Source organism: Biomphalaria glabrata, chromosome 2 (genome assembly GCF_947242115.1).
Source record: "Biomphalaria glabrata chromosome 2, xgBioGlab47.1, whole genome shotgun sequence".
Classification (NCBI taxonomy): Eukaryota; Metazoa; Mollusca; class Gastropoda; family Planorbidae; genus Biomphalaria; species Biomphalaria glabrata.
Window position 1 is genome coordinate 61014711 of NC_074712.1, and position 27078 is coordinate 61041788.

Consider the following 27078-nt stretch of genomic DNA (forward strand, 5'->3'; position numbering starts at 1 on the left):
CAACACAAATCCAGGTATACTTACACACACTCTCTCTCTCTCTCACACACACACACACTCTCTCTCTCACACACACACACACATCAGAGACTTGAAGAATGGAAAGGTGAGAGGAAAATTGTGGCTGCAAAAATTTAACAAGTGGGAAGTTTATTTTTAAACTTAATATCACGTGATAACCTCACGATTGCATGCTGGTCGTTTCACATATTTACATTTATCTTATCTTATATAATACAGACGTTACTTCAAAAAAAGAAGATGATTACGTCATTGATATAACATATAGCGTCAACATTAAATATAAGTAAAACTTTGTTACCAAAAATGTAAAAACTGGGAACTGTTAGACTTCTGTATGAATTGACCTTTTTTTTTTTTGAAAGTATTCGATACAGAACATATCTACGTTTGCACAGAGTCACTGTGAATGTTAGTTCGCAGTTGGGAAAGTCTGGTGTCATAGCGTAAGCTACACAAACTCTAAGGTCGAGGTCAGAATGATAAACAAGACTTATCTCTCTTACCTGCCAACGAGGTCAGTGTGGGCGACTTGCAGCTCGAGTCAGCCTCAGATTGGCTGAGCCGCCCCTTGAGTTTCTCCAGTTTGGCTTCTCGTTCCAGTGTCCGGAGTCTCTCTTTCTCGATTCTCACTTTTTCTTTCTCCAGTTTCTGTTGCTCTCTTTCAACCTAGAAACAAACTAGCGAGATAAGGTCTGGGATTCTTTGACTCACGTATTTGTGTTTCTGGTTTGGTCACATTTGGAGGCGCGGTGGCTGAGCGGTAAAGTGCTTAGATTCTGAACCGGAGATCCCGGGTTTGAATCCTTGGGATTTTTAATTTCGGGATCTTTGGGCGCCTTTGAGTCCACCCAGCTGACAACCTCATTAACCGTGGGCCAAAGAAACGTATGACCTTTACATTATCTGCCCCTAAGATCGCAAGGTCTGAAGGGGGAACTTTATTTTACTTACTCTTGGTCGACTTTAGGTCATTCAACTTCAATAAACCTTTTCTTACACAAATTTGATTTAGTCAAACTTGGTTTAGTCAACTTTTACTTAACTATGTCAACTATAATTGTATAAGTCTAGTCAACTTTCATTTAGCAAAGTTTCATAAAAGATATTCTAGGTCTAGTCAATGTCTACTTAGTCAATCTTAAGTGAACATTTGCTTTAAGATTTTTTTTTTTGTAGTCAAAATTTTTTTTTTTCAGTTATTGTTTCTTGTTTCGTGCCATTCCCCCCCCCCCCCAATTACTAGGCGTAGTCAGTTTGTCCGTCAGTCCGTCTGTCTGGTATAATTTTGTTAACGTTATGTCTCCCACTTCCCATTACAAAATATTTCATTCTAGCGAACTTAATGTTAATTAATTAATTTAAGATTATATGGCTGTAAATGTGGAGCTCTTCCCAACAGATAATATTCTGTGCTGTTTTTTTTAAAGGATTCCTGCTTTTTTTTTTAAATTTTCTTTGGCAACTCGCTGTAATTAAAACAAAAATAACGACAAAGAATTCTCTCTAACACCAGCAATAAGCACTTAAAATGTTCGCTTTGTGAATGTTATGTCTGGTGTGTAATATGCGCTCTGGTCTAGTGTCGCGATGGTCCAGTGTTCCAACCCCTGGCATCCGTCGTTCCCTCACCGTCCTGATTAAGGTCTGGGTGTATGACGTAATAATCTTTAGTTCTAAAGTGACGTCCAAAACAAGCACATCCTTAATCTTATTATGTTTAGTAATATAATTTTTATTTTGGCTCGGTCTCTGTTACATCGTAAATTAAAAATTTTTTGGTACATTTAGACGTCAGAATAGTAGCTCTTAATGTAATGGATATAAACATTCCAATAGACAAATTAGCAATGATAGACTTCCTCTTAAAAACATTTTAAAAAAAACATGATAATGCTTTCATTAATTGTGATTGTAAACTGTATATGCGCGAAAATACGGGTACATGTTACAATCAAACCAGGAAGTTTGGACGCTTCAAGGATACTCTGAACTTTGACCTTGTATACATTAGTGTATATTTTCATTTGGCCTAAAAGGGCCCTTAAGAATGCTATATATAATAACTAAATGAGTCTAAAGCTAAAAGGTATCCAAAATGTTTGACCACAGGCTTAAGAAATTTCTGAAACGCAGACAAAACTTACTCTCTTACTAAGCGATTGCCATAGACATTGAATTTATACAAAGAATTAAGTTATATAGATAGTTGATGATAATTTTTTACTCCGACTGGTCGATTATTATATCTCGATTATTATATCTCGATTATTATACCTCATGCTATTTCTTGAACTGGCCGGCATATCGTTAAAAATAAGAATAATAAAAAAAAGAGGTCGGATCTTGAACGGCCAATTGACAACTCTGCTATTTCCCGATCTCGCAGGCCACTTGTCGCTTGGGGGAATAAAATATACATTTCCTAAATACACGCGACTCTATTGACACACTTAATTACCTCCCCCCTCCCCCTTTCCCCAGCCTCTGTTCTTTCTTAGGCTGAGGCAACTGATTATTTGTTTCCTCGACATCAATCTCAAGGGATAGTCTCTAAAGATCACCTCTAAGGATCGTCTCAATGGATCGTCTCTAAGGATCGTCTCAAGGGATCGTCTCAAAGGATCGTCCAAGGGATCGTCTCTAACGATCGTCTCAAGGGGTCGTCTCTAAGAATCGTCTCTAACGATCGTCTCAAGGGGTCGTCTCTAAGAATCGTCTCTAACGATCGTCTCAAGGGGTCGTCTCTAAGAATCGTCTCTAAGGATCGTCTCAAGGTATCGTCTCTACAGATCGTCTCAAGGGATCGTCTCTAACGATCGTCTCAAGGGGTCGTCTCTAAGAATCGTCTCTAAGGATCGTCTCAAGGGATCGTCTCTAACGATCGTCTCAAAGGGTCGTCTCTACAGATCGTCTCAAGGGATCGTCTCTAACGATCGTCTCAAGGGGTCGTCTCTAAGAATCGTCTCTAAGGATCGTCTCAAGGGATCGTCTCTAAGGATCGTCTCAAGAGATCGTCTCAAGGGATCGTCTCGAGGGATCGTCTCTAAGGATAGTCTCAAGGTATCGTCTCTACGGATCGTCTCAAGAGATCGTCTCATGGTATCGTCTCTAAGGATCATCCCTAATGATCGTCTCTAAGGATCGTCGCTAAAAATCGTCTCTAAGGATAGTCTCAAGGAATCGTCTCTAAGGATCGTCTCTAAGGATCGTCTCAAGGGATCGTCTCATGGGATCGTCTCTAAGGATCGTCCCTAATGATCGTCTCTAAGGATCGTCTCTAAGAATCGTCTCTAAGGATCGTCTCTAGGAATCGTCTCTAAGGATCGTCTCTAAGAATCGTCTCTAAGGATCGTCTCTGAGGATCGTCTTTAAGGATCGTCTCTTCGTCTCTAAGGATCGTCTCTGAGGATCGTCTTTAAGGATCGTCTCTTCGTCTCTAAGGATCGTCTCTAAGAATCGTCTCTTAGGATCGTCTCAATGGATCGTCTCAAGGGATCGTCTCTAAGGATCGTCCCTAATGATCTTCTCTAAGGATCTTCTCTTAGGATCGTCTCTAAGGATCGTCTCTAAGGATCGTCTCTAAGGATCGTCTCTAAGGATCGTCTCTTTGTCTCTAAGGATCGTCTCTAAGAATCATCTCTAAGGATCGTCTCAAGGGATCGTCTCTAAGGATCGTCCCTAATGATCGTCTCTAAGGATCGTCTCTACGTATCGTCTCTAAGGATCGTCTCTTCGTCTCTAAGGATCGTCTCTAAGGATCGTTTCTTCGTCTCTAAGGATCGTCTCTAAGAATCGTCTCTAAGGATCGTCTCAAGTGATCGTCTCTAAGGATTGTCCCTAATGATCGTCTCTAAGGATCGTCTCTAAGGATCGTCTCTACGTATCGTCTCTAAGGATTGTCTCTAAGGATCGTCTCACCTTCTGAATGTCCCTTTCTCTTTGACGTTCCCATTTCTCTTTCTCTTTCTCTTCTCTCGAGCGTTTACTTTTCTGTCTTTCTTCCTTTCTGGCTTTGCTCAGTTTTCGCTCCATTTCCGGACTGGTGTCTCGCGCAGGGGCCGCTGGGCTTTTATACTTCATGCGTTCCCATTCCTAAAAGCAAATTGTAGAGTTAACCAATCAGATCGTTAGCATAATGGTGTCAGAAGTAGAATGATTTTCCCTGGCTTTAATATTGTACATATATATGTAAATATGTTTTGTTTCCGACACTGAGGGAGGTCGGGACAGATCGTGTGTAAAGGATTGTGTGTAGAGGATCGTGTGTGAAGGATCGTGTGTGAAGGATTGTGTGTAGAGGATCGTGTGTGAAGGATTGTGTGTAGGGGATCGTGTGTGAAGGATCGTGTGTGAAGGATTGTGTGTAGAGGATCGTGTGTGAAGGATTGTGTGTAGGGGATCGTGTGTAAAGGATTGTGTGTAGATGATCGTGTGTAAAGGATTGTGTGTAGAGGATGGTGAGTAGGGGATCGTGTGTAAAGGATTGTGTGTAGAGGATTGTGTATAGGATTGTGTGTAGAGGATTGTGTGTAGGGGATCGTGTGTAGGGGATCGTGTGTAAAGGTATGTGTGTAGAGGATTGTGTGTAGAGGATTGTGTGTAGAGGATTGTGTGTAGGGGATCGTGTGTAGGGGATCGTGTGTGAAGGATTGTGTGTAGAGGATCGTGTGTGAAGGATTGTGTGTAGAGGATCGTGTGTAAAGGATTGTGTGTAGAGGATCGTGTCAAAAGGATTGTGTGTAGAGGATCGTGTGTAAAAGATTGTGTGTAGGGGATCGTGTGTAAAGGATTGTGTGTAGAGGATCGTGTGTGAAGGATTGTGTGTAGAGGATCGTGTGTAAAGGATTGTGTGTAGAGGATGGTGTGTAGGGGATCGTGTGTAAAGGATTGTGTGTAGAGGATTGTGTGTAGAGGATTGTGTGTAGAGGATTGTGTGTAGGGGATCGTGTGTAGGGGATCGTGTGTAGGGGATCGTGTGTAGGGGATCGTGTGTGAAGGATTGTGTGTAGAGGATCGTGTGTAAAGGATTGTGTGTAGAGGATTGTGTGTAGTGGATCGTGTGTAAAGGATTGTGTGTAGAGGATTGTGTGTAGGGGATCGTGTGTGAAGGATTGTGCGTAGAGGATCGTGTATGAAGGATTGTGTGTAGAGGATCTTGTGTGAAGGATGGTGTGTGAAGGATCGTGTGTAAAGGATCGTGTGTGAAGGATGGTGTGTAGAGGATCGTGTGTGAAGGATTGTGTGTAGAGGATCGTGTGTGAAGGATTGTGTGTAGAGGATCGTGTGTAAAGGATGGTGTGTGAAGGATTGTGTGTAGAGGATTGTGTGTAGAGGATCGTGTGTGAAGGATGGTGTGTGAAGGATTGTGTGTAGAGGATCGTGTGTGAAGGATGGTGTGTGAAGGATTGTGTGTAGAGGATGGTGTGTAGAGGATCGTGTGTAAAGGATCGTGTGTAGAGGAGTGTGTGGAAAGGATCGTGTGTAAAGGATTGTGTGTGAAGGATCGTGTGTAGGAGCGTGTGTGAAGGATCGTGTGTGAAGGATTGTGTGTAGAGGATCGTGTGTGAAGGATTGTGTGTAGGGGATCGTGTGTTAAGGATTGTGTGTAGGAGCGTGTGTGAAGGAGCGTGTGTGAAGGATTGTGTGTAGAAGATCGTGTGTAAAGGATTGTGTGTAAAGGATCGTGTGTGAAGGATTGTGTGTAGAGGATCGTGTGTGAAGGATTGTGTGCAGGGGATCGTGTGTGAAGGATTGTGTGTAGAGGATAGTGTGTGAAGGATTGTGTGTAGAGGATCGTGTGTAAAGGATGGTGTGTGAAGGATTGTGTGTAGGAGCGTGTGTGAAGGATCGTGTGTGAAGGATTGTGTGTAGAGGATCGTGTGTGAAGGATTGTGTGTAGAAGATCGTGTGTAAAGGATTGTGTGTAGGGGATCGTGTGTGAAGGATTGTGTGTAGAAGATCGTGAGTAAAGGATTGTGTGTAGAGGATCGTGTGTGAAGGATTGTGTGTAGAAGATCGTGTGTAAAGGATTGTGTGTAGAGGATCGTGTGTGAAGGATTGTGTGTAAAGGATTGTGTGTGAAGGATTGTGTGTAGAGGATCGTGTGTAAAGGATCGTGTGTGAAGGATCGTGTGTGTAGGAGCGTGTTTTCTCTCCACCTGTAATGCTATGAGAGCTATGAGGCATTACACTTAAGAGGTCAGGGCACTATCGGGTATTTCCTGTCCTTTTGACCATTGGAGTAAAGAAATAAGACAAGAAACTCAAAAACAGCAGTGGGTACAAACTATCCTCTGAATAGACTGTTCATGTCATGTGTTTCAGGCTAAGAAACAAAGAAATAAGACAAGAAACTCAAAGACAGCAGTGGGTACAAACTATCCTCTGAATAGACTGTTCATGTCATGTGTTTCAGGCTAAGAAACAAAGAAATAAGACAAGAAACTCAAAGACAGCAGTGGGTACAAACTATCCTCTGAATAGACTGTTCATGTCATGTGTTTCAGGCTAAGAAACAAAGAAATAAGACAAGAAACTCAAAGACAGCCATGGGCACAAACTATCCTCTGAATAGACTGTTCCAAACACATATCAAATTCATCTTTATAAATTACGTGATGGCGTTTCACTTATCGTCACAATTACACAAATTGTGAATTTTTGTGTGTGTCCATACTTCGTGTTAATAACCAATGCGAATTCGCCGATGTTTGTTTATATAGAAACTGAGAATTATCTAGGACCTTTATGCCATTTTAACTTTTTTTTCTTCTATTTTGTATTTTACCAAAGATCAGAAGTTGACAGGTTTTAAAAACTGGATCAAATGCGTTTCACGGTGATAAGATAGAAGCATGAAATTTCTAGTATCAAGCCAAAGTGTTAAAAGATGTATAGTTCATGGTTACTGTCATAGTTTAAGATCGAAAAAAAAATATGCCAATATTTTGATAAATAAAACTGACCTGCATCTTTCTAGAAAAACTGTCAGTGATCCGCATTTGAATCTCCTCGACGTTGATGGTGGGCGCTCCTAAAACCTCCATTGACGTGTTGGACTCATCAACCGTGGCAGCGTCGGAGCTACTGTCAGGAACTGGGGAAGATGAAGTCTGCAATTACGATCTTGGAGAAGAAATAAAAACTCATATGATATACTCGTATAAAAAGCGAAAGTTCCACAACTTTGTTTTAAAGATCGAAACAGAATGAAATTTGCGCTTATAGCCCTTTTGTTTAAAGTAGACAGGTTTCTTCAAAGACAGATGCGTAGGACGTAAGCATATTCTTTTTTTTAAGTAACGTCTGATATAAGTCGTCGGTTTTCTTCGCTGATTCAGGCAACCCGTTCTATCCTTTAGAAAGAAGAGTCAATTGTATACATTTTTTTGCTAACAAATGGAATAACAAATGTGCCTTTATCTTTGTGTTTTTCTGAGTATTTTATAAGGATTTTGTTTTTCTATTTGCAAGTTATGATTCAGTGTTTTATGTATTATCTATTTATTCTACTTTATGTTTTATTCTTATGTGCTGAAGTGTCTCTAAGTTTAGTGATTTTACTAATAGTGTTACCCTAATCAAATTGAATATTCGTTTCTAATAAATCCCACGCACCTTTGTTTTCTTTGTTTCCTTGAGTTGAGGGGTCCCTAACAGATGAAGTATATTTTAATTTTGACATAACCAAGGATAGTAGGTCACATGACAGTATACAAGATCAGGATCTGTATTTCGGCCACTCTGCTCTTCCCTACACACAGTTTACAGTAATATATTATATTGACCTCCTTTAGTCGAAGAACGACAATGATTCATCTCAGAGCACACTTCCTCGTCTGGCTGTGGAACCCTGTTTTGGAGAGACACTCCCGTCCACAAATATCGCAAGTTAAGGTGGCTTTTGCTTCGGTGGTAGAGGAGCTGGCCGTTTTTTTTTGGATTGTACGTTTTTCTTCCTGAGCTGGGACCCATGCACTTTCACTGTCCATAGCTTTCTTGGTCACGGTCTTTCACAGTAATATTGTTTTATGAAGTATGTATAGCAAAGAATAGTTTTGTTAATAGTAATTTACATCAAACTACAAACTTCCTATTTGCTCATCATCTTAAACTATTGTTTTGGTGGTTACAACAAAAAATGAGAGTCGGAAAACAAAAGGAAACGAAGTGTTCTCATTTCTACAAGCCATTGGATGATCCTCAGGAAAAAAATCAATACTGACGCCGGGGACATACAAATGTGAAATTGATATTGCAAATCAAGATTTAGATGCTGTGTTTGCGCCCTTAGGGGCGGCATCGTTTTTCTGAATTGCAACTCTGTATCTTTAGTTAATTGTTACATGAAAGGAAATGAAGCAACGAGTTAACAAAAACACATATTATTTGTTACAAAGCTTATATCGATTCACTCTGTCTGTCTGTCTGTCTGTCGGGTAAAATGTTTGTACTGGTTTTTTCTCCCACATCTATTCTCAGATCAAGTTGAAATTTCGTACAATTATTTATTGGCAAAGAGAAGACATGAATCAATTTAGAACAAAATTAATCAGTCAATTAATTACTGGTAATTATTAATTATTTTGTTTGATATATATATATATATATATATAGGTAGTGTTAGGATTACAAGTTGCTGTCAGAATAAGCTTTTATATAGCGCTACTTTCATGCTTATAGCATTCTCAGAGCGCTATGGACCAATCTCATTTGTGGGAGATTTTTCAGTGCTTCCTTTAGGCGCTCAGTAAACACAATTCTGCTCGAGTCGGGTGTCGAGCCTCGAGATCCCTTCATAGGTAGTCAAGCAAAGCCAAATTGGCAAAAAACAACATTTGGGCAGCTGTTTGAGACAAACATCCTTAAAAAAAAAAGCTAAAAAAATTCTAGAAATAATAAATCACCCTTTGGTTCAGGATTTTGTGATTTTTACATCACAAAAGAGATACAATGTTTATTTTTGGTGTACTGCACAAATTGTAAGACAAATTTCCTTACGAACAATAAAGATTATTATTATTATTATTATTATTTTGTACTGATGTAAAGTGCATCATTTGTTATCGGCGTAAAGCTGATTATTTTGTATTGATGTTATGTGCATTTTTTTGTACTGATTTAAACTGATTTACTTTATACCAATGTAAAGCTATGTGTAAAGCTCATTATTTTGTATTCCCATGAACAGCATTATATAAACAGTAAACTTCAACACAAAGGGGGATAACTCTTAACGTTATATACATGTCCACTGTTTCATAAAGTTTGCTTGTTGTGAGCTGTGGAAGAGGCGAAGCGGAAGTAGATCAATAAGTAAAGTCACGTGGTGAATTAGCCACCACTGTGAAATGTCCAATAAATGACCTGGCATCGGAATCTCCGGGGACAAAAGGTTTGGTCCAGTCGTATTGAATTTAGACTCGGTCAATAGCTAGTATACAATGTGTGCGTAAATACGTGTGGCTGGTCGAGTGGTGTGCGCTCCGGACCGCCGTTTCTTAGATCCCGGGTTTGAACCTTTCCCGCTGCCAGTGCTCGTCGTCCTGCGGAAGGTTAAGGCCAGGATATAATTATCTTGAAATTGAAGGAGCACGTGATAAAACAAGGGTCACATTTTGAGAACCTTCAAAGTTTCCCCTAAGAAATGCTAATGGTGATAGGCAATGTCAGGATTACAAGTTGCTGTCAGAATAAGTCAAATTCCCCTTTCAGACCTTGTCATCTATAGGCCAGATGATGTAAAGGTCATCTGTTTCTGTGGACTACGGTTGATGATGGTGTCATGTGGCCAGCACAACGACCAACTCTTTTACATTCCCCAACTAATGTCAGGTATCCATTAGAGCTGGGTGGACTCAGAGGCGCCAGAAGATCCCGAAATTGAAAATCTCAGTCTTCAGCTGGATTCGAACTCCCGGACCCCAGTTCGGAAGCCAAGCGCTTTACCGCTCAGCCACAGCGCCTCCTGTTGTCAGAATAAAGCCACTCAAAAGGACATAATGTTCCACCATTGCAGGACAAAGTCCAATGTTTAGGTTTACTTCTACATACTTCCATTAATGGTTCCTGGTCACTATAAAACATTCGGATGAGAAATAGTGCAGAATATTTTATAGGTCAGTACACGAAACGTAGCATTGCAAATATTAGATGTTAGATCTGACTGAGGAGTGAGCTCACTTAACAAGGAATGAGGTTTAGCACTGGGATTTGCTTTGCTTAAAGGAATTTCATAAATGTAGTCTTTGGTGTATCCGTTGTAAGGAAAGACAGAACTATTGAGAAACAATGAAGTTTAAAAGGGGAAATAATAACTGTGTGCACTTTCCAGAGCAAAAGTAAAGTAGCAATCATACATAAAACACTGAACCATAATCTTCAAATACAAAAACAATATTTAATAAAATACTCTGAAAGACACAAAGATAAAGGCACATTCCTCGTCCCATATGCTAGGACAAATTTGTACAAATGCTCCTTCTTCCCTAGTGCTATTAGAGCATGGAATGGGTTGCCTGAGCTAGCCAGGAAAACCAGTGACTTGGCAGAATTTAAGTCACTGGTTAATATGCATGACTAAATGCATGACGCGTAGGACGTAATCATCTTCTTTTTTGAAGTAACGTCTGTATTATATAAGATAAGATAAGAAGAGCAGTAAAAGAGAAAGTCATTTGTAATTATTTAGTTCACACGAATGGGAAGACAACACACAATAATGGATGGGTCTGTCATTGAAAGAGATTCTATCCAAGTTAAATGACAGAGAGGAATGAAAAGAGACGGTCAAACAGATCTTGAGTGGTGCCCCAACGATCCAAGAGACCGAGGGAAAGGTCAGATGAGTTGACCTTTCAGTAGAGCGTCCTTGACATTGTTTATTATAAAGTCTTTCCCAATTATTTCATTTTCTTTATTTTAAGGTTCCATTATATCGCCCCCGCATGTCTCCATATCGTGTAAACAAAGAGCAGACAGATGAGATTCAGATGAAAGCCCCGATTAGCTGGCAAATATATTTCGCAATTTGGCAATACACTATGTAGTACTTCAGTGTTTCTCAAACGTTTATCCCTTACTTTAGTAGATGGAGACCATGAAGAGAGCTGCTAGGGGCATACCAAATGCTGCCCGAGAAGGCTTTAAGAAAAGAAAACTTTGTCATATGATAGGAAAACATTTTTTTTTAGGTTTTATTGTTATATTTATAGCAACACTTTTTTGAGAATTGCCATTTTAGGTCATGAAATGTCACTAAAAGCTAGTCTGTATTGTTTCCCGTCAATGCTGTTTCGATCATAATTTGTAAGTATATTGAGCACTAGAAACATTTCTTCCAGCAGCTACAGCATGACTCCCTTCCATCCAGGGAGGAGTCCCACAGCGGATCCAGTAAAATTCCGGTGTTTTGATCTTCAGAAACTTTTTCTCCAGGCGTCTATAATACCTTTACTTCTTCGTGGTAAGAAGGTAGTATGCAAAAATAGACCAATACTGAAGTGATGCCGATGCTCCATATATATATAAACCTCTAAACAGCTCTTTAATTCTCAGCAACAACTGCAAGGATTCCCAGGAAGCTTTTCTTGAATGGATACACTGAAATAGTAGGCAATGAAAAAAGCAAACCTACTGGCCAAAGATAGAAGAATGAACAAAACATCTAGAAATTCACCTTTACCCAAAATAAAATGAACAAAACATTTAGAAATTCACCTCTACCCAAAATAAAATGAACAAAACATTAAGAAATTCAAATCTACCCAAAATAAAATGAACAAGACATTTAGAAATTCACCTCTACCCAAAAGATATTGAACAAAACAATTAGAAATTCATCTCTACCCAAAATAAAATGAACAAAACATTTAGAAATTCACCTCTACCCAAAATAAAATGAACAAAACATTTAGAAATTCACCTCTACCCAAAATAAAATGAACAAAATATTAAGAAATTCACCTCTACCCAAAATATAATGAACAAAAAGATAGAGAGTAGAATGAACAAGAGATGGGCCAGCTCTCATCCAAAGCGATGCCTATTGCGAACTGTCCCTACATGAACAAACATATGACACATATAATAGCAGCACTAGGGACCACATTTTTCATGAGAGAAAGTGGTGAAATAAAATAAGGGACCGCACGACCATAGCACGAACCAGTGTCCCCGGAAACGAAACTCCTCCTAGCAGTAACGCATACCTAGCAAACTAACCTCTAGATGTTTGTCAAAAGTTTTACATGTTTTGATATTTCCTTCTGAGTTGATAATTTATTTCCTAGTCCAAACTTTCCGCAGGACGACGGGTGATGGGAGCGGGCAGTGTTTGAACCCGAGACCATCTATAAATCCGAGCGACAGTCCAGCGCGCAAACCGCACGACCAGGCAGTCATCCTGGTAATAGATCATAGAGAGATATCTAGAAACATCTATCTAATCTATAGCATTTCGTCAGTTAGCTATTATCAGCCCAGTAGTCATTAGTGACATATTTTCTCTGTGACTAATATGTCACCTAAAACCTGATATTATTGGTAATTACTTATTTTGTTTGACATCGAAATAAGGGGGAAAATTGCTATTTAATTAGAGATGTGGATGTATATACTGATTTATTCCCCTTAATATGTTTTGTCGCATTTTTTTCTCCCATAGTCCATTATCGATCAAATAGAAATTGGCATGACTAATCATAGTTGATGACAATACATGAATCAATCAGAAAGATTTACCAATTAGTTACTCATTTGGTAATAATTAAATAACTTTGTTTTATAAAGCAGAAAGAGGTTAAACCTTGCCATCTTGAGAAAAATGGCAACAACTAGCGGTTCTTTCCCTTAGATAAGCTTTGTTTTATAAGGAGCATTTTTTTTTGTCTCCTATCAGAACGGTGGCTGAGTGGTTAAGCGCTTGGCTTCTGAGCCTGGGGTACTTGGTTCGAATCTCGGTGAAGTTTGGGATTTTGAGTTTCGGTATTTTTAGGGCGCCCCTGAGTCCACCCAACTTGAATGGATACCTGACTTTAGTTGGGAAAAAGTAAAGTTGGTTGATGGTTGCGCTGGCACCATGACAGCCTGCTCGTTAATCGTTGGCCAAAGAATCAGATAATCTTGACGCCATTTGCCCCATATTTCTGAAAGGGGAACGTTACTGTTACTTTTTTAAAACTATATTCCAGTCTCTTATCCTGCAGGTCTTTCATTTCTTAACTCTTTATCTCTTTACCGCTTTATCTCTTCTTTCTTTTTGTTCTCTTTTCACTCCATCCCCACCCCAAGCACACGCCCCTCTCTTGATCCCAGAGTTCTTATTCAATAGAGTCTCTTACCTTTTCCTTTCAAATCACGAAGATCGATAGTCCTGATTGGATAATCCTGCGACGCTCCAGACATTTCGACACTCGCCAGGTCGCTCTCGTCCATGGAAGCTGAAACAAAGACAAGGACACGTGAATGTCAAAGTCAATCCCGCTGGCAGACGTCATTCATACTACGTTCGCCTTCAAAGTTTCGTCAAGTAATAGATTTCAACTCAGGGATAGATACATATATGGACAGCATTTCAAACAACTTAAGTTTAAAACCAAAGTATTCAATGTAACTATAGAAAATAAAGGATAAATGGATTTCTTTCTTGGTAAAGAATTCAAATTATGTTTACCAAAATTATTCTATTAATTACATAGCTTTTATACTTATTATATTGAAACCTCATAATTAACAGAATGGAACAATTTAATGTTCCGATGGGAAAAAAAACCCAAAAGAGGCAATAGCCCAAGTGATGCCAAAAGCAAAACTAAGATATCCTTAAAACAAATTAAAGTCGTGATGCTATGATTTTCAAATATAAATCATTAATGGTTAACTTATCATATCCAACTTACATAATTCAAAAACTACCAAAAACACATTGTCAGGGTAATGCATTTATATTCAATGTATATACAAAGGTTTCTCAGTAATACTATATTTCGTATTAGCATGTATAATATTTTGTTTTTTCACAAACATGGTAGACCAGGAAACCAGCTCTCGCCACGCCTTTAATAAAAGATCCTGTACAGACTTAATTGTGTAAAGAAACATTCTTTAAATGTTGTCAGGGGTCGTATGCTTATGCCAGGGTCCATTTAGACACCCTGTCCACGATTAGGCATTGGCGCGAAAAGTTGTTTCACCAAAGGGTAATGTTTTGACTTAGCAAAAGGGACGTAACTATTAAAAACAAAAAGATCAGGATTGAAATAGTAATAGCTTTAGACTTTAGAGAGAGATCGGCTTTAGTTTCTGGAATCATCATCATCATCATCAAACTCCATTTGAGTGAGGGCTTGAGATGCTCAAATCCTCTCTTGCAAAAGCCCTGGACAGAAACCCTGCTGTCTTGTGCATAGTGCATACATGTCACCATACAGGTCGAGAATTTTGGGTTTCCCAGTTTCTGGAATATATATTGACATTCGACAGTTCCCTTTATTACGTACAAAACGCCTTATTCGACATCATTCATCAGCGTCGAGTACCCTTATATTGCTGGCATTTTGTCTGAGCTAGTTGATTACTTAAGTATCGCCTCCGTTTTGACTTATCTACACAAGACACAGGCGCCGAACAATTGTCTATAAAACTTTACCTTGTTTCAAGCGGGTGTATTGATCAGTCAAAAGAGCTTCAAACATAATCTCTTTTGAACCTTGAAAAGTTCTTTATTGTTCTAATGGTCTATTAAGCAGTTTGACTACAGTTTGACTTGAACTTTTGTCAAATAGAAGTACGTTAATTTCTTTCCTTACCCGCAACTGCATTCTCCCCCCCCCCTCACCAGTAAGTTTAAGTGACAGCGTCATTACGTGAGGGTTTTTTTTTTTTCAGAGGCAGCGCTGATCTCATCTTTTAAAGTACACAGAGGATAATTACCGTATTATCCATGTGTCAATCTAGTCATGCAAGTTAATTAAAGACTAAATCGTTGGTTTTCCTGGCTGATTCAGGCAACCCGTTTCATGCTCTAACGGCACTAGGGAAGAAGAAGAAGCACTTGTACGAATTTGTCCTAGCGTGTGGAATAAGAAATATTGTTTTGTCGTTACACTATTGTCCTTCTGCCCCTCTCTGACTCCATGTAATCAATCCTGACTTTTTTTAGAACAGGGGTAATAATTAGGAAGCCTAAATTTGCAAGCAAGAGGTGGCCCACTTTGTTCGGCCAGGAAGACGTATATTATCCAAGTCACGTGTCAAGGGCCACATCACATCGAACGTTCGTTTAGTCTTAGGGCACCTTGTCAAAAAGTCCAGCAGGGAATTGGCCCCTAAGGCGTTATTATCACAGTTGATGTGCAAAGAGATTTTACCCAACTGCAAGGAGAGGACCAGAAGCACTTCACCTTGTCTGAAAGTTCCACGTTGGTAGAAAGCATTTCTGGGTTTTTCGTACCATGTATGTAGCGCATCACATTCCGGTCCTAGATCCGCTACCTATAAGCAGCAGAAGGCAACGCTAGCCACGAGGAATTTATTAATATTGCTATACTCAAACAGCCAAAGTACCGCGTATGACTGCATAAGTCGTGATTTGAACTGAAGCCCTCTTGTTATGTGGGATGAGAAGTCAAGAGGCTAAGTACGCTTCAACTTGGCTAACTATGAAGGAGGTTCGACACCCGACTCGAGCAGAGTTGTGTTTACTGAGCGCCTAAAGGCAGCACTGAAAAACCTTCTCCTAGACACTCCCTCCCCCACTGGTCCACAAATGAGATTGGACCAAAGCGCTCTGATCATGCTATAAGCATGACAGTAGCACTATAAAAGATCTAAAATTTAATTTTCTTAATGTAGCCAAACCGTAGCCAAGTGGTTTGGGTCTCTCAACCAAGCATCTCACTCGGGAGCTGGAATGGCATTAAGCCTCTGCTGCCAATACTCACAGACAGAAATTTCGATGGGCCTGATAACGTGGCAGCTCGAGCCGGAGACGGCACATTGGTTGAAGCATGAAGATCACTGAGAGGTAAGCAATAGTACCACAACTAAACAATTACATCCACTTTGTTGGACAGGTAAACCACCCCTCTCCTCCCTTTGACCATTGGTCTGATACATAATTTAGACGATGTGAATTTTTTTTTTCTAACATAACATACTTTAAAATGTTGGACTGCAAAAGTACATGCGCACTTTTCAAAGCTTCTGTGTGTGCCTATTTATATGTTTGTATGTGCGAGTGTATCGCGTGCTAATTAGCAAGTCTAAGAAGTCAAGAAAGCGTAACAAAAATATGACTGATTGCCAAGTCACGTTCGAAGAAAGACAAGAGAATATACTAAAAGACGAGTTTATCCGCGAGGCCCCGTTGGCAGGTTTCTTTTCAGCAAAAAAGGTTGGGATGACCCTTTGATCAGAGCTGTTACCAGGGTAAACAAACCATTGTGGCAAAAACCATAGAAAAACAGCTGTTAATTTTATTCAGGTGTCAGACAGCAATACGCGAGAAGTAAAGATGGTGTTCAGATATGTAATACCTCCAACCAGCATTGAAAGCAGTAATTACTTTAATGGAGAAAGGTCGTCAGACCCTATGCCGTTTTAGAACCTTTTAAAACTGAAATATTTGTAGTTTTTAACTAGCAGCAGATCAAGTGAAAGTGTAGATGTGCGACAGAACATATGATACTGAATACGAAATTAAATAACAACATGTATAATAAAACATGAAGATATGCTACTAAAGATGGACATACAACTTAACATGAACCAATGCAACAAAACATACAAACAAAACATGAACATATACTGAGCATGAGCTTATTCAAGTTAAAATGAACATATACAGCAGAACATATACAACTGAATAGAAACATACACAACTGAAAAAAAAACAAAACAACATATGCTAATGGACATGAATAATAATAATTATTAAGCGTCTATGGCATTGTCCAAAATAACAATATACCCCATTGTTATATCAACCGAGGGGATAATAACAACTGACCTCACAGACACCTTCAAGGCCCTTAACATTCCTAGGAACATCTTCGTTGCCTGTCAGAGGGCGGTACTGCTGCAGACCTGCCACATCACCAGAAAATTCCTCAGTGGAAACTGTTAAAGGGACTACGATGAATTTTGTTTCTCTTTAGCGAAACTCGACCCTGGCAGCGCCAGAGAATGACTACTCGTTCATTTCTAACATAATAATAATCTTTATTATCCGTAAGGAAATTTGTCTTACAATTTGTGCATTACCAAACAAAAAACATTATAACTATAAGAAACCAAGGTGTACATTCATACCAGACTCACTCATAATTTACATGTGTCAAAGTTTATACCAGATTGTTCTTATTTAATGATTTGATTGCCAGGGGAACAAAAGAGTGTTTGTGTCTGTTTGTCTTTGCTATCGGTGTCTTGTATCTCTTTTGTGATGGTAAAATCACGAAATCCTGACACAAAGGGTGATTCTTTATTTCAAGGATCTTGTTAGCTTTTTTATAGATGTTTGTCTCAAACAACTGCCCAAATGGGGTTTGTTTTTTGCCAATGATTTTGCCAGCAACATTGAGGATTCTATTAAGTTTATTCCTATTTTAAATGCTCAGATTGCCATACCAGGCAGTGATATTGAAACTGAAAACATTGCAGATGTGAGCGTGATAAACCATAGCCAAGGCCTTTTCGCTAACATTAAACGAGGACAGTTTTCTTAGTAGTCGTAATCTTTGCTACCCCTTTTTGCTGATATAATCAGTAATACAGGTGAACAAGAACATATAGAAAATATCTTACAGGCTTCGGTAAAAGATGAACATATACAGTTGAAGGTTTACAGTAGATTAAGAACATACAACATATACAGTTGAAGGTTTACAGTAGATTAAGAACATACAACATATACAGTTGAAGGTTTACAGTATATTAAGAACATACAACATATACAGTTGAAGGTTTACAGTATATTAAGAACATAGAATGTTCCCTTCACATTTTTAAAGATTTTTTCATAAAAATAAAAGTAGAGTGTGAAAATGGGTTACCCGTTAAGCGACATATTCATGTCAAATATAAAATACATAGACATAAATAAATATAGACTGGCCGATAAGAGAGTTTTATGAAACGAAAATTAATAACTTGCAATTTTGTGTACTTTATTATACAGCAGTGTAGTTTTGTTTATATCTCTAAGACTGAAGATCATGCAATTTTTCAGAATTCGGAAATCTGACAACAATAGATATATAGTAGTTTATTTATTTCGGACATTACATGAATTCGGACATTCGCTGTTTTTTGTGGTCATTAAATAATTATTTTAATATGTATTATAAAACTAGCGCGCTGTTTAATGTGATTGTCCATTTTCCAATGATTCTGACCCAATTTCCTTCCATTTAGCTATCTTTTTATGTAAGAAAAACGAATTTCAAATTAGTTAGTCAGGTTGTTGTTTTTTCCTATGTTACCCGGATGACTTTACCTCTTCCTAGAGTTAAGACTATATTTTTTTATTTTCTAAGTCTATACTAATGAGCCCGGCAATATTTATTCTGTTTTTGGAGCTAATTTATTTGATTCATAAGCCAAGTTTTCTAATTCCATACCAAAAAAAAATTAATACGGTGTCCGAATCAAATTACGATTTTCTTACCAAAATTTATTTCGGACAGCCAGTTTTGGACATCAATAAAAATGATCTTATATTATATTTGTTCGTTTGTTGTTATTATTTTTAAATAGAGAATAAATGGGCAAATGTTTGGAGTGAGCTTGGTACATTGAATGAAGTTAAATGCTTAGATCTAGACCTACTAGATAGATCTAAATTTATTGAGAGAGAATATAGAGGATTCAGTTAGGCAAGAATGGCTATCGTAACCTATAGGGGCCTACTATACTACAAAAGATCATCTGTATTAGAAATTTATTAAATTAATAAACAAAAAAAAAACACAAACATTCAACACACATCTAATCATGCAAACCCCAAACATTCAACACATAAAATAAACAAACATAAAATAAGTCTAAAAGTCGGTGCAGAAATCACTATTCCAGTGACCTAATTTTGCTAGAATAAGTGTGTTCATATTTTTATTTTTTTTGTGTTCGTATTTATGCATAGTTTGAAAACATCGTTATGATTTCATGTGATGGGCTATGCCTGGGGATCTTAAAATTTAGTTAATGTTAATATAGAATTAAAATATGAGTTTATTGATGCCTAAATATAGAGACTGTCCGAAATAAATTATTGTGTCCGGAATCAAATAATGTGGGTCAAATGTGTCCGAATTAAATGAAAACACACGGCGTCTTTGACCTTAAATATAATAAGAAATATAGGTTAGGAGTACAAATATAAGTAGTCATCCTTATTCTCCTTTAACTAAAGAAGATTTTGATACGTCATTTTCTTTTCTATGTCAAACCATTGTAAAATAATGCGCTGTCAAAGTCAAACTTTCAAATTTGGGCCTATAGGTGTCCGAATAGCATAAACTACTCTACATGTTTTCAAGTTACATGACTTTATTTCCTTTTTCCAGTCTATATTTATTTATGTCTATGATAAAATACTATAAAAACGGACTTACCCGATTCGTTAAACAGTTTCGTTTTTTAACAGAGATAAATTTAGTCTTGTTTTTATTTTGTTATTTGTAGGGCCCTTCAGTAGTAGCAGGGGCATTAACATACGCTAAGGTCTCCGCCATGATCTAAGGAACATTTATGCTTACTTTTATCAAGATTGGTCAAACGGTATTGATTTATATGCGGGACATACATACATACATACATGCATGCATACATACGCCTTACTTTCTGCTTTATATATTAGATAGTCGGATCATAAGCAAAGGAACTCAAGAAAATGAATCTAAGCTGAGAAACACAAAAAAGAAAAGTAGCGACTAGCAAACCATTTAATTTATAAACACAATGAACTGATCAGCCATATTAAACATCTGATTTCACGTTCGCAATACAAATTCAAATATTTTATTAGCGGATCCCGAAAGGCGAAAAGACGTTATTAGTATTGTATGGAATGTCTGTCCGTTCGTCCGTCCGTCCGTCCCGTTTAGATCTCGTAAACTAGAAAAGAGAGTGAAAACTTATGCAGCAGTTTTATTCATAAAAATACACCACTTTTATAACTATTAACTATTAATAGTAACAAACAGGGTAGGCTCTTTAGTAAAGCAGATATCTGTTTACTATATTTTTAACACATTTATGCAAATAGTTTTAGATTTTTTGTCAAAATGATTGTTTTTTACATTTGTATTGCTAAGTTATATAAGTTCTGTCATACTTACTACTACATTTACACAAAAAAAGTTGTGTCTTTTTTTTTAAAGAGAAAAAATATATTTAGATATTTAGTATGCATATATGTCGGACATAATTTAAAACAACAATTATTAAGTATTTTTTCATATAATCGCGTGAACTGGGTGCTCTGCACCTCATTATACCAAAGTCAAAGAAAAGTTTTTTTTTTCTTTTTACGGAAAGTTTTTTTCTTGAGGATTTGAATTGACCCTTTACAAAACAATTAGATCAATTAGATATATTTATTATAAGACATCAGTTAGGTCAGGTTCACATCGAACTTTACATTTACTTCCACCTATTCTTTGGTCTTCTGGACCGCTGGGCACCACACAAGATCTGTCAACCTTCTTTCACCATTCTTCTATGTCATTTACCTTTGATAGAATTTCATTCTGATATTCTTTCTGAAAATATTGAAACCTGCCTTTTTACCTGCATGGGCGGACCACTTCGGGGGCCGATGTTGAGTTTGTGTTTCCACACAAACTTTCTTTGTAACCTAGTTGTTTTTTGCTATGTTTTTCTTAATAACAGCATTTTCAATTGAAAACTCACTAATATCAACGCAACAGTATCCAGAGATTACTCACTCCGAAGCTGGCCTGAATAGCAACGTCAGAAGGTTTTGATTGAGCCTAACAGAAAGGAAATCATTTCTCTAATCAGCCACATCGGTTCACGACAACCTGGTAATAGTGGTAGCCTTTGACGCACAGATAAAGGGCAAGACCTTTTTGAACAAAAAAAATTCGCAAATTCTAAAATCATGACCAGCTCATGACAAAGTGAAGGACGTTGATTCGTCTCACCTGCTGACACGTGACTAGATGACGTAACATTACAACGTATGCAAACAATCCGCAGGGAGGCTGGGATAGAACTGTGTGGGTAGACATCGCACCGGTTGAATTGTGTGGGAAAAAGAAACCCTGGATGTATGTTCTTTCCCGAGTGTCTTCCTATATATTTGTACACAACTTGCACTCTAGTCAGTGGATCCCAAACCATGGATGCAAAACCTTAAAATTTAATTTGATTGTAAAATGAAAAAGAAAAGTATGTATTAAAAAAGAAATTCAGACTTTTGAAACTTTTTTTGTTTGTTTCGTAAATCAAGTGTGGTTTTTAGCGAGGACAGAAACAGTACCTACTCCACACATAGACTAAGACTTCTTTTTTGATCCTTTTGGAATTTTGTTGTGATTACAAGGCAAGGACTCTTTTCTTATATAAAGACAACACAACAGAAACACAACACATAAATAGAACAGACACAACATAAAGAGTTCATTCAGCGACTACACACAGGCATCTTGGTGCATTTCATGTTCCCTGATCAATGAGTGGCGGTGATAAAGTCTGACCGAGTTAGGTACGAACGAGTTTTTGTACCGCTCCGTTCTTGTTTTGATTGACAGCAGTCGCCCACTTCGCGACGACTTGACGTAGTTCTGATGGAGTGGGTGGCCGTTGTCTTCCAAGATTTTTCCGATTTTTCTTAGACACTTTTGTTCAAAAAGTTATTTTAAATGTGGTAATGTTGTGAGTGTGATTTCCGAAGCCCTTCTTATGATGTTTTCGAGACGGCGCAACAGTTTAGATGAGGCGTTGCCTTGCCAACAAGTTATCCGTATGTTAGCAGATTTTGCATAGTCGCGCCGTAAAAAGTATCTAGTCTCTGGGCTGTTTTCTTTGCCAGATTTCCAAGGTGGTCTTCCCCGAAATCTTGCCATCAATGATGATGCCCAGATATTTATATGCCTTCACCTGTATCGATGTAGTCTTTATCTGCAGTTTGTTTTTTCTTTCTAAAATCTATTATAAGTTCTTTAGTTTTTGTGACATTCAGTTCTAGAAAGTTGTCAGTGCACCAGTTTGTAAACTCTTCTATCGAGCTTCGATACTGAGTTTCGTCTCCTGAAATTAGACCGACTATGGCAGTATCATCAGCGAATTTAATGAGTTAGACCATGAAATTATGATGGCCAGATTCTCTGCAACTTTTGGTTTAGCAGGAGTCGTCCTAAAGTGGCTTGGATCCTACCTGACGGAACGCACCCAAAGTGTCGTTGTTAGCGGGACGGAATCAACAAGCTTACTTTTGAAGTACGGAGTACCCCAAGGATCAGTTCTAGGCCCAGTACTGTTCACTATGTACACATATCTACTCAGCGGTGTCATACGGCCAACCGGCATCTTATACCATTTCTTTGCCGATGACTCACAGTTATACGATTCATCAGTACCCTCAGAGGTGTCCCATCTGGCAGAGAATATCAGTGGTACCGTTGCAAGGGTGAGCGATTGGATGGTTGAAAATAAACTCAAGATGAACGAAGACAAGACAGAAATAATTAAGATTGGCACTAGGAACAATGTCTCAAAAGTTGAAAGCACAGATTCTCTCTTTATCACGAACTGCCATGTTCCTTTTGTCCATGTAGTGCGGAATCTTGGAGTTTTCTTCGACTCAACACTATCTTTCAACCCACACATAAATCAGCTCTGCAAAGGTCTTTATCTGCAGCTGCGCAGATTAGGCCAGATCTGACCATATTTAACAACGGAGTCAACAAAAACGCTAGCTGTGGCATTCATACTCTCCCGCCTTGACTACTGCAACGCCGTGCTAGCAGGTATACCTGATGACAAAATAGCCAAGCTGCAACGTATACAGAACAACGCCGCTCGAATAGTCCTTAAAAAAACTAGACAAGATTCTGCTACTACGCTCTTGCGCACGCTCCATTGGCTTCCCGTGAAAGCGAGAATCGATTACAAGGTCGCCACACTTTGTCATCAGTGTATATATAACAATGAGATGCCCTTGTACCTTAGCGAACTGATTACTCCATATGTCCCCCAGAGAACCCTGCGCTCAATGGACTCAACGCTTTTAGTAGTGCCACGTTTCTCCCTCAAAAGCTACGGTCTGCGTGCTTTTTCAGTTCACGGACCAAAGGTTTGGAACTCACTCCCCATTGATCTCAGACAGACAACATGCTATACCACTTTTAAGAAGAACATTAAGACCTACTTGTTTAAAACTTTTTTAGATTAACTGTTATTTCGGCAGTTGTGTTTATGTTTGTAATGTTGTTACAGCGCCTTGAGCCTACATTTTGTTTGTTAACAGCGCTTTATAAATAAAATTATTATTATTATTAGTTTAACTGAGTCAGAGGTGCTACTTATAACAAACTCTAACGTACCGTGTATTTTACAGTATACCAGAGACAGGTGTACGAGGAGAACTACTTCCGCTCAGGTCAATGTCATCATTCACAAAGTGTTGACAGTTGCTGTCAATGTAAATGTGTCTTTGAACCGTTGGCACGTCTTGCTATATATGACATCGTGAAGGTCTCTTCAGAAATTTCTTCTTATCTTATCTTATATAATACAGACGTTACTTTAAAAAAAAAGATGATTACATCCTACGCGTCAAGCATTTAGTCATGCGTATTAACTAATGACTTAAATTCTGCCAAGTCACTGGTTTTCCTGGCTAACTCAGGCTGTCAAGTCATTGGTTGATATGCATGACTAGATGCATGACACGTAGGACGTAATCATTTTCTTTTTTGAAGTAACGCATGTATTTTATAAGATAAGATTACAAGAAATATGGGCAGCAAACTATTTATAAACCTGAGCACCTAAGAATAAAATTTTGGAAATTGTGTTGGGTAAAAGGCAGGTGCTACTCACCCCTCCCCCCGGGGTCTAAAAAAAAACAACAACCAAAAATGCCGCCTCTGTCTGTACCAACTTAAGGCGCTATTACTGAGATGTTTCTACTTTGTGGCTCACTCTTTACCGCCCCGGGATAATTTAGTGCATGTGTGTGTGTGTTTGCCAATAAGCACGGATATGTTTGTGAGCGTGTGTGTATGTGTTTACCTAGATGTACGGAAATGTTTGTGAGCGCAGTGTGTGTGTGTGTGTCTCAGGTCTCTCTCAGAAACACTTAACATTTTACTCCGCCAGGGAGCCGGGGGGAGGGACCACACGCTTCTGGGACTGGAGCCAAGTGGGGCGCCGAAGTAAACGTCACTCACAGATATAGTTCAGTGACCGTTACACATACACACACTTGAGAAACAGTCGCAGCTCTGTGCATGGAACTTCTAAAGAGAAACAGACAGAAAAACAAAAGAGCTAAACACTAAAAAAAAAAAAAACAAAAGAACAAAGAAAAAAAAAAGTTTCCCCCTTACGAAGTTTTGTTTCAGCTGCTTAGCACTGTGATATACTCTATTGTTAAAATTCAAGTCATATTTCAAATATGGTCACAAGAAAGAAAGAGAGGCGTTTAGAGAGACAGAGAGAAAGAGAGAAAAGACTGAGAAAAATAAAATGTAGAGGGAAATAAATCTAAGAAAAAGAAAGAGAATATGATAGATTGAAAAGTAGAAAAGAAACAGATAGAAAAAGTATACAGGGTAGAAAAGAAACAGATAGAAAAAGAATAGAGGGTGGAAAAGAAACAGATAGAAAAAGAATAGAGGGTAGAAAAGAAACAGATAGAAAAAGTATAGAGGGTAGAAAAGAAACAGATAGAAAAAGTATAGAGGGTAGAAATGAAAAAGATAGAAAAAGTATAGAGGGTAGAAAAGAAACAGATAGAAAAAGTATACAGGGTATAAAAGAAACAGATAGAAAAAGTATAGAGGGTAGAAAAGAAACAGATAGAAAAAGTAGAGAGGGTAGAAAAGAAACAGAAAGAAAAAGTATATAGAGTAGAAAATAAACAGAAAGAAAAAGTATATAGGGTAGAAAAGAAACAGATAGAAAAATTATACAGGGTAGAAAAAAAACAGATAGAAAAAGAATAGAGGGTAGAAAAGAAACAGATAGAAAAAGTATAGAGGGTAGAAAAGAAACAGAAAGAAAAAGTATATAGAGTAGAAAATAAACAGAAAGAAAAAGTATTCAGGGTAGAAAAGAAACAGATAGAAAAAGTATAGAGGGTAGAAAAGAAACAGATAGAAAAAGTATAGAGGGTAGAAAAGAAAGAAACAGGGAGAAAGAGAATGGCGAAGAGAAGCAAAAGAGATACACCCACGAATGTAAAGATACTTTGTGCCTACTACGGACGTGTTAAGGCCTATTGTCATTACGTCATTTTTTTTACATGGTTAATAAGTATCGACAAAAACATCACATAGTTCATTTTAAAGTGTAAAAACACGTAGAGCACAACAGATAGCATAGGTACCGATTTCAATCAGGATAAAGACTTAATGCTAATTTCCAACAGAGCTTTTAGTTTTTTTGAGATGTATACGTGACTACCAGACACACGGAAAGCACAATCACAATATCGCCATAGTCCTTTCCAGAATGCTTATCTCATTTCCGCGTGAACGATTTTCAAGCATCGTTACTTAAAATAGCAAATCGGGAAACACCGCAAGGTAAATTAGTAACAAGAAACACTATAACATGACTTTCATTTTGAATAGCTGTCCTATTGTTAAATGTAAGATAAAAACCAATTAATGATCAGTCAATTATTTATTCATTAGATATAAACAGCTCACAAGACCAGATTTACACATAGGCCTATATGAAAATTAAACTTACAAAAATAATGCAAAACTTTTTGCCTTGAAAAGATCTTTTCATTTATAACTAAGCTAGATCAAATTTCAAGATGATAACGTCAGTTCTACAAAGTTATCATTTCCGGAAGTGGTATCGGATAAAAGTGTTCCACTACAATATAAAATGCTTCTTAAAGACATACATCAACATAGTCTCTGACACATTTTGGCCAATTTTAAACTTACACTATAAGAAAACATTCAAAATAAAGGTATACATACAAAGATGAGTTTGATCAGAAACATTTAAAGTTAGGCCAGCGGCGCACCGAGGGCCGAGTAGGGTGGCCGCAACCTAGGCGGCCGCAGTGGGCAATGCACTTTCATAGGCCCTGCGCTAACTCTAGTAGTAAATTATTATATTAAACCATTTTAACTTATAACAGGGTTTACGCGGTCTCCTGGAATTCCTGGAGCTCCTGAAATCTCCTAAATTGCTAAGTATACGAACAAAAGTCGCGAAAATCTCCTGAAATTATTAAAAATATCCTGAAAACTCAAAACATGTTTAAAAAAATAAGACAAAATTGTAATTTTGGGGTGTCATTCAATATGGAAAACATCAATCCTACTCGCGATTAAAAAAACGGCATTGTCAGATTTCATTTAATAAAAATAATAGGGCGAATTTGAACCAAAACAGTAAGTTCCAATACTTAATTTACTGTAATTATCAATGGCTTTTAAATATAGATCTAAATCTATCTCGATCTGCGATATTTTGCTAGTCGATAGTAAATCTAAAAGGCAGATCTGAATGTTTATCGGCTTTATGTTGGAAATCTAACTTCTGTTGTAGATGGCTCGTAAAGTTCATTGGATCGTGATTTGGCACTTAGTAAAGTAGGCCTACGAGTAAAATGCAAAGACGAATTTATTTTCTAACAAAAAAAAACACGTAATTTTGACTTATTATCCTCATCCTTCCCCAGACTAGGCCCCGCGCAATCCGTTTCGCATAGGGCCCCACAATCTGTAGGACCGGCCCTGGGACGACGGAATGGTGGGGTCGCCCAAATAGGTATCTGAACAATACATATAAAATGATATATACTCCTATCGCTAGTTAATAAACTTCCTTTAGTAT

General features: G+C 38.0%; 1 protein-coding gene across 5 annotated transcripts in view; it reads right to left on the reverse strand.

Moving 5' to 3' along the window:
• LOC106053190 (uncharacterized) overlaps positions 1-27078 on the reverse strand; it is a 127927-nt gene that overhangs the window by 39678 nt on the left and 61171 nt on the right. For all 5 annotated transcript variants that reach the window (XM_056021771.1, XM_056021775.1, XM_056021774.1 and 2 more), the window contains exons 7-10: positions 13365-13463; positions 6990-7120; positions 3943-4116; positions 528-690 (exon numbers count right to left, since the gene is read on the reverse strand). In XM_056021771.1, the coding sequence (XP_055877746.1) occupies positions 528-690; positions 3943-4116; positions 6990-7120; positions 13365-13463 (567 nt within the window). The remainder of the gene's footprint in view (positions 1-527; positions 691-3942; positions 4117-6989; positions 7121-13364; positions 13464-27078) is intronic.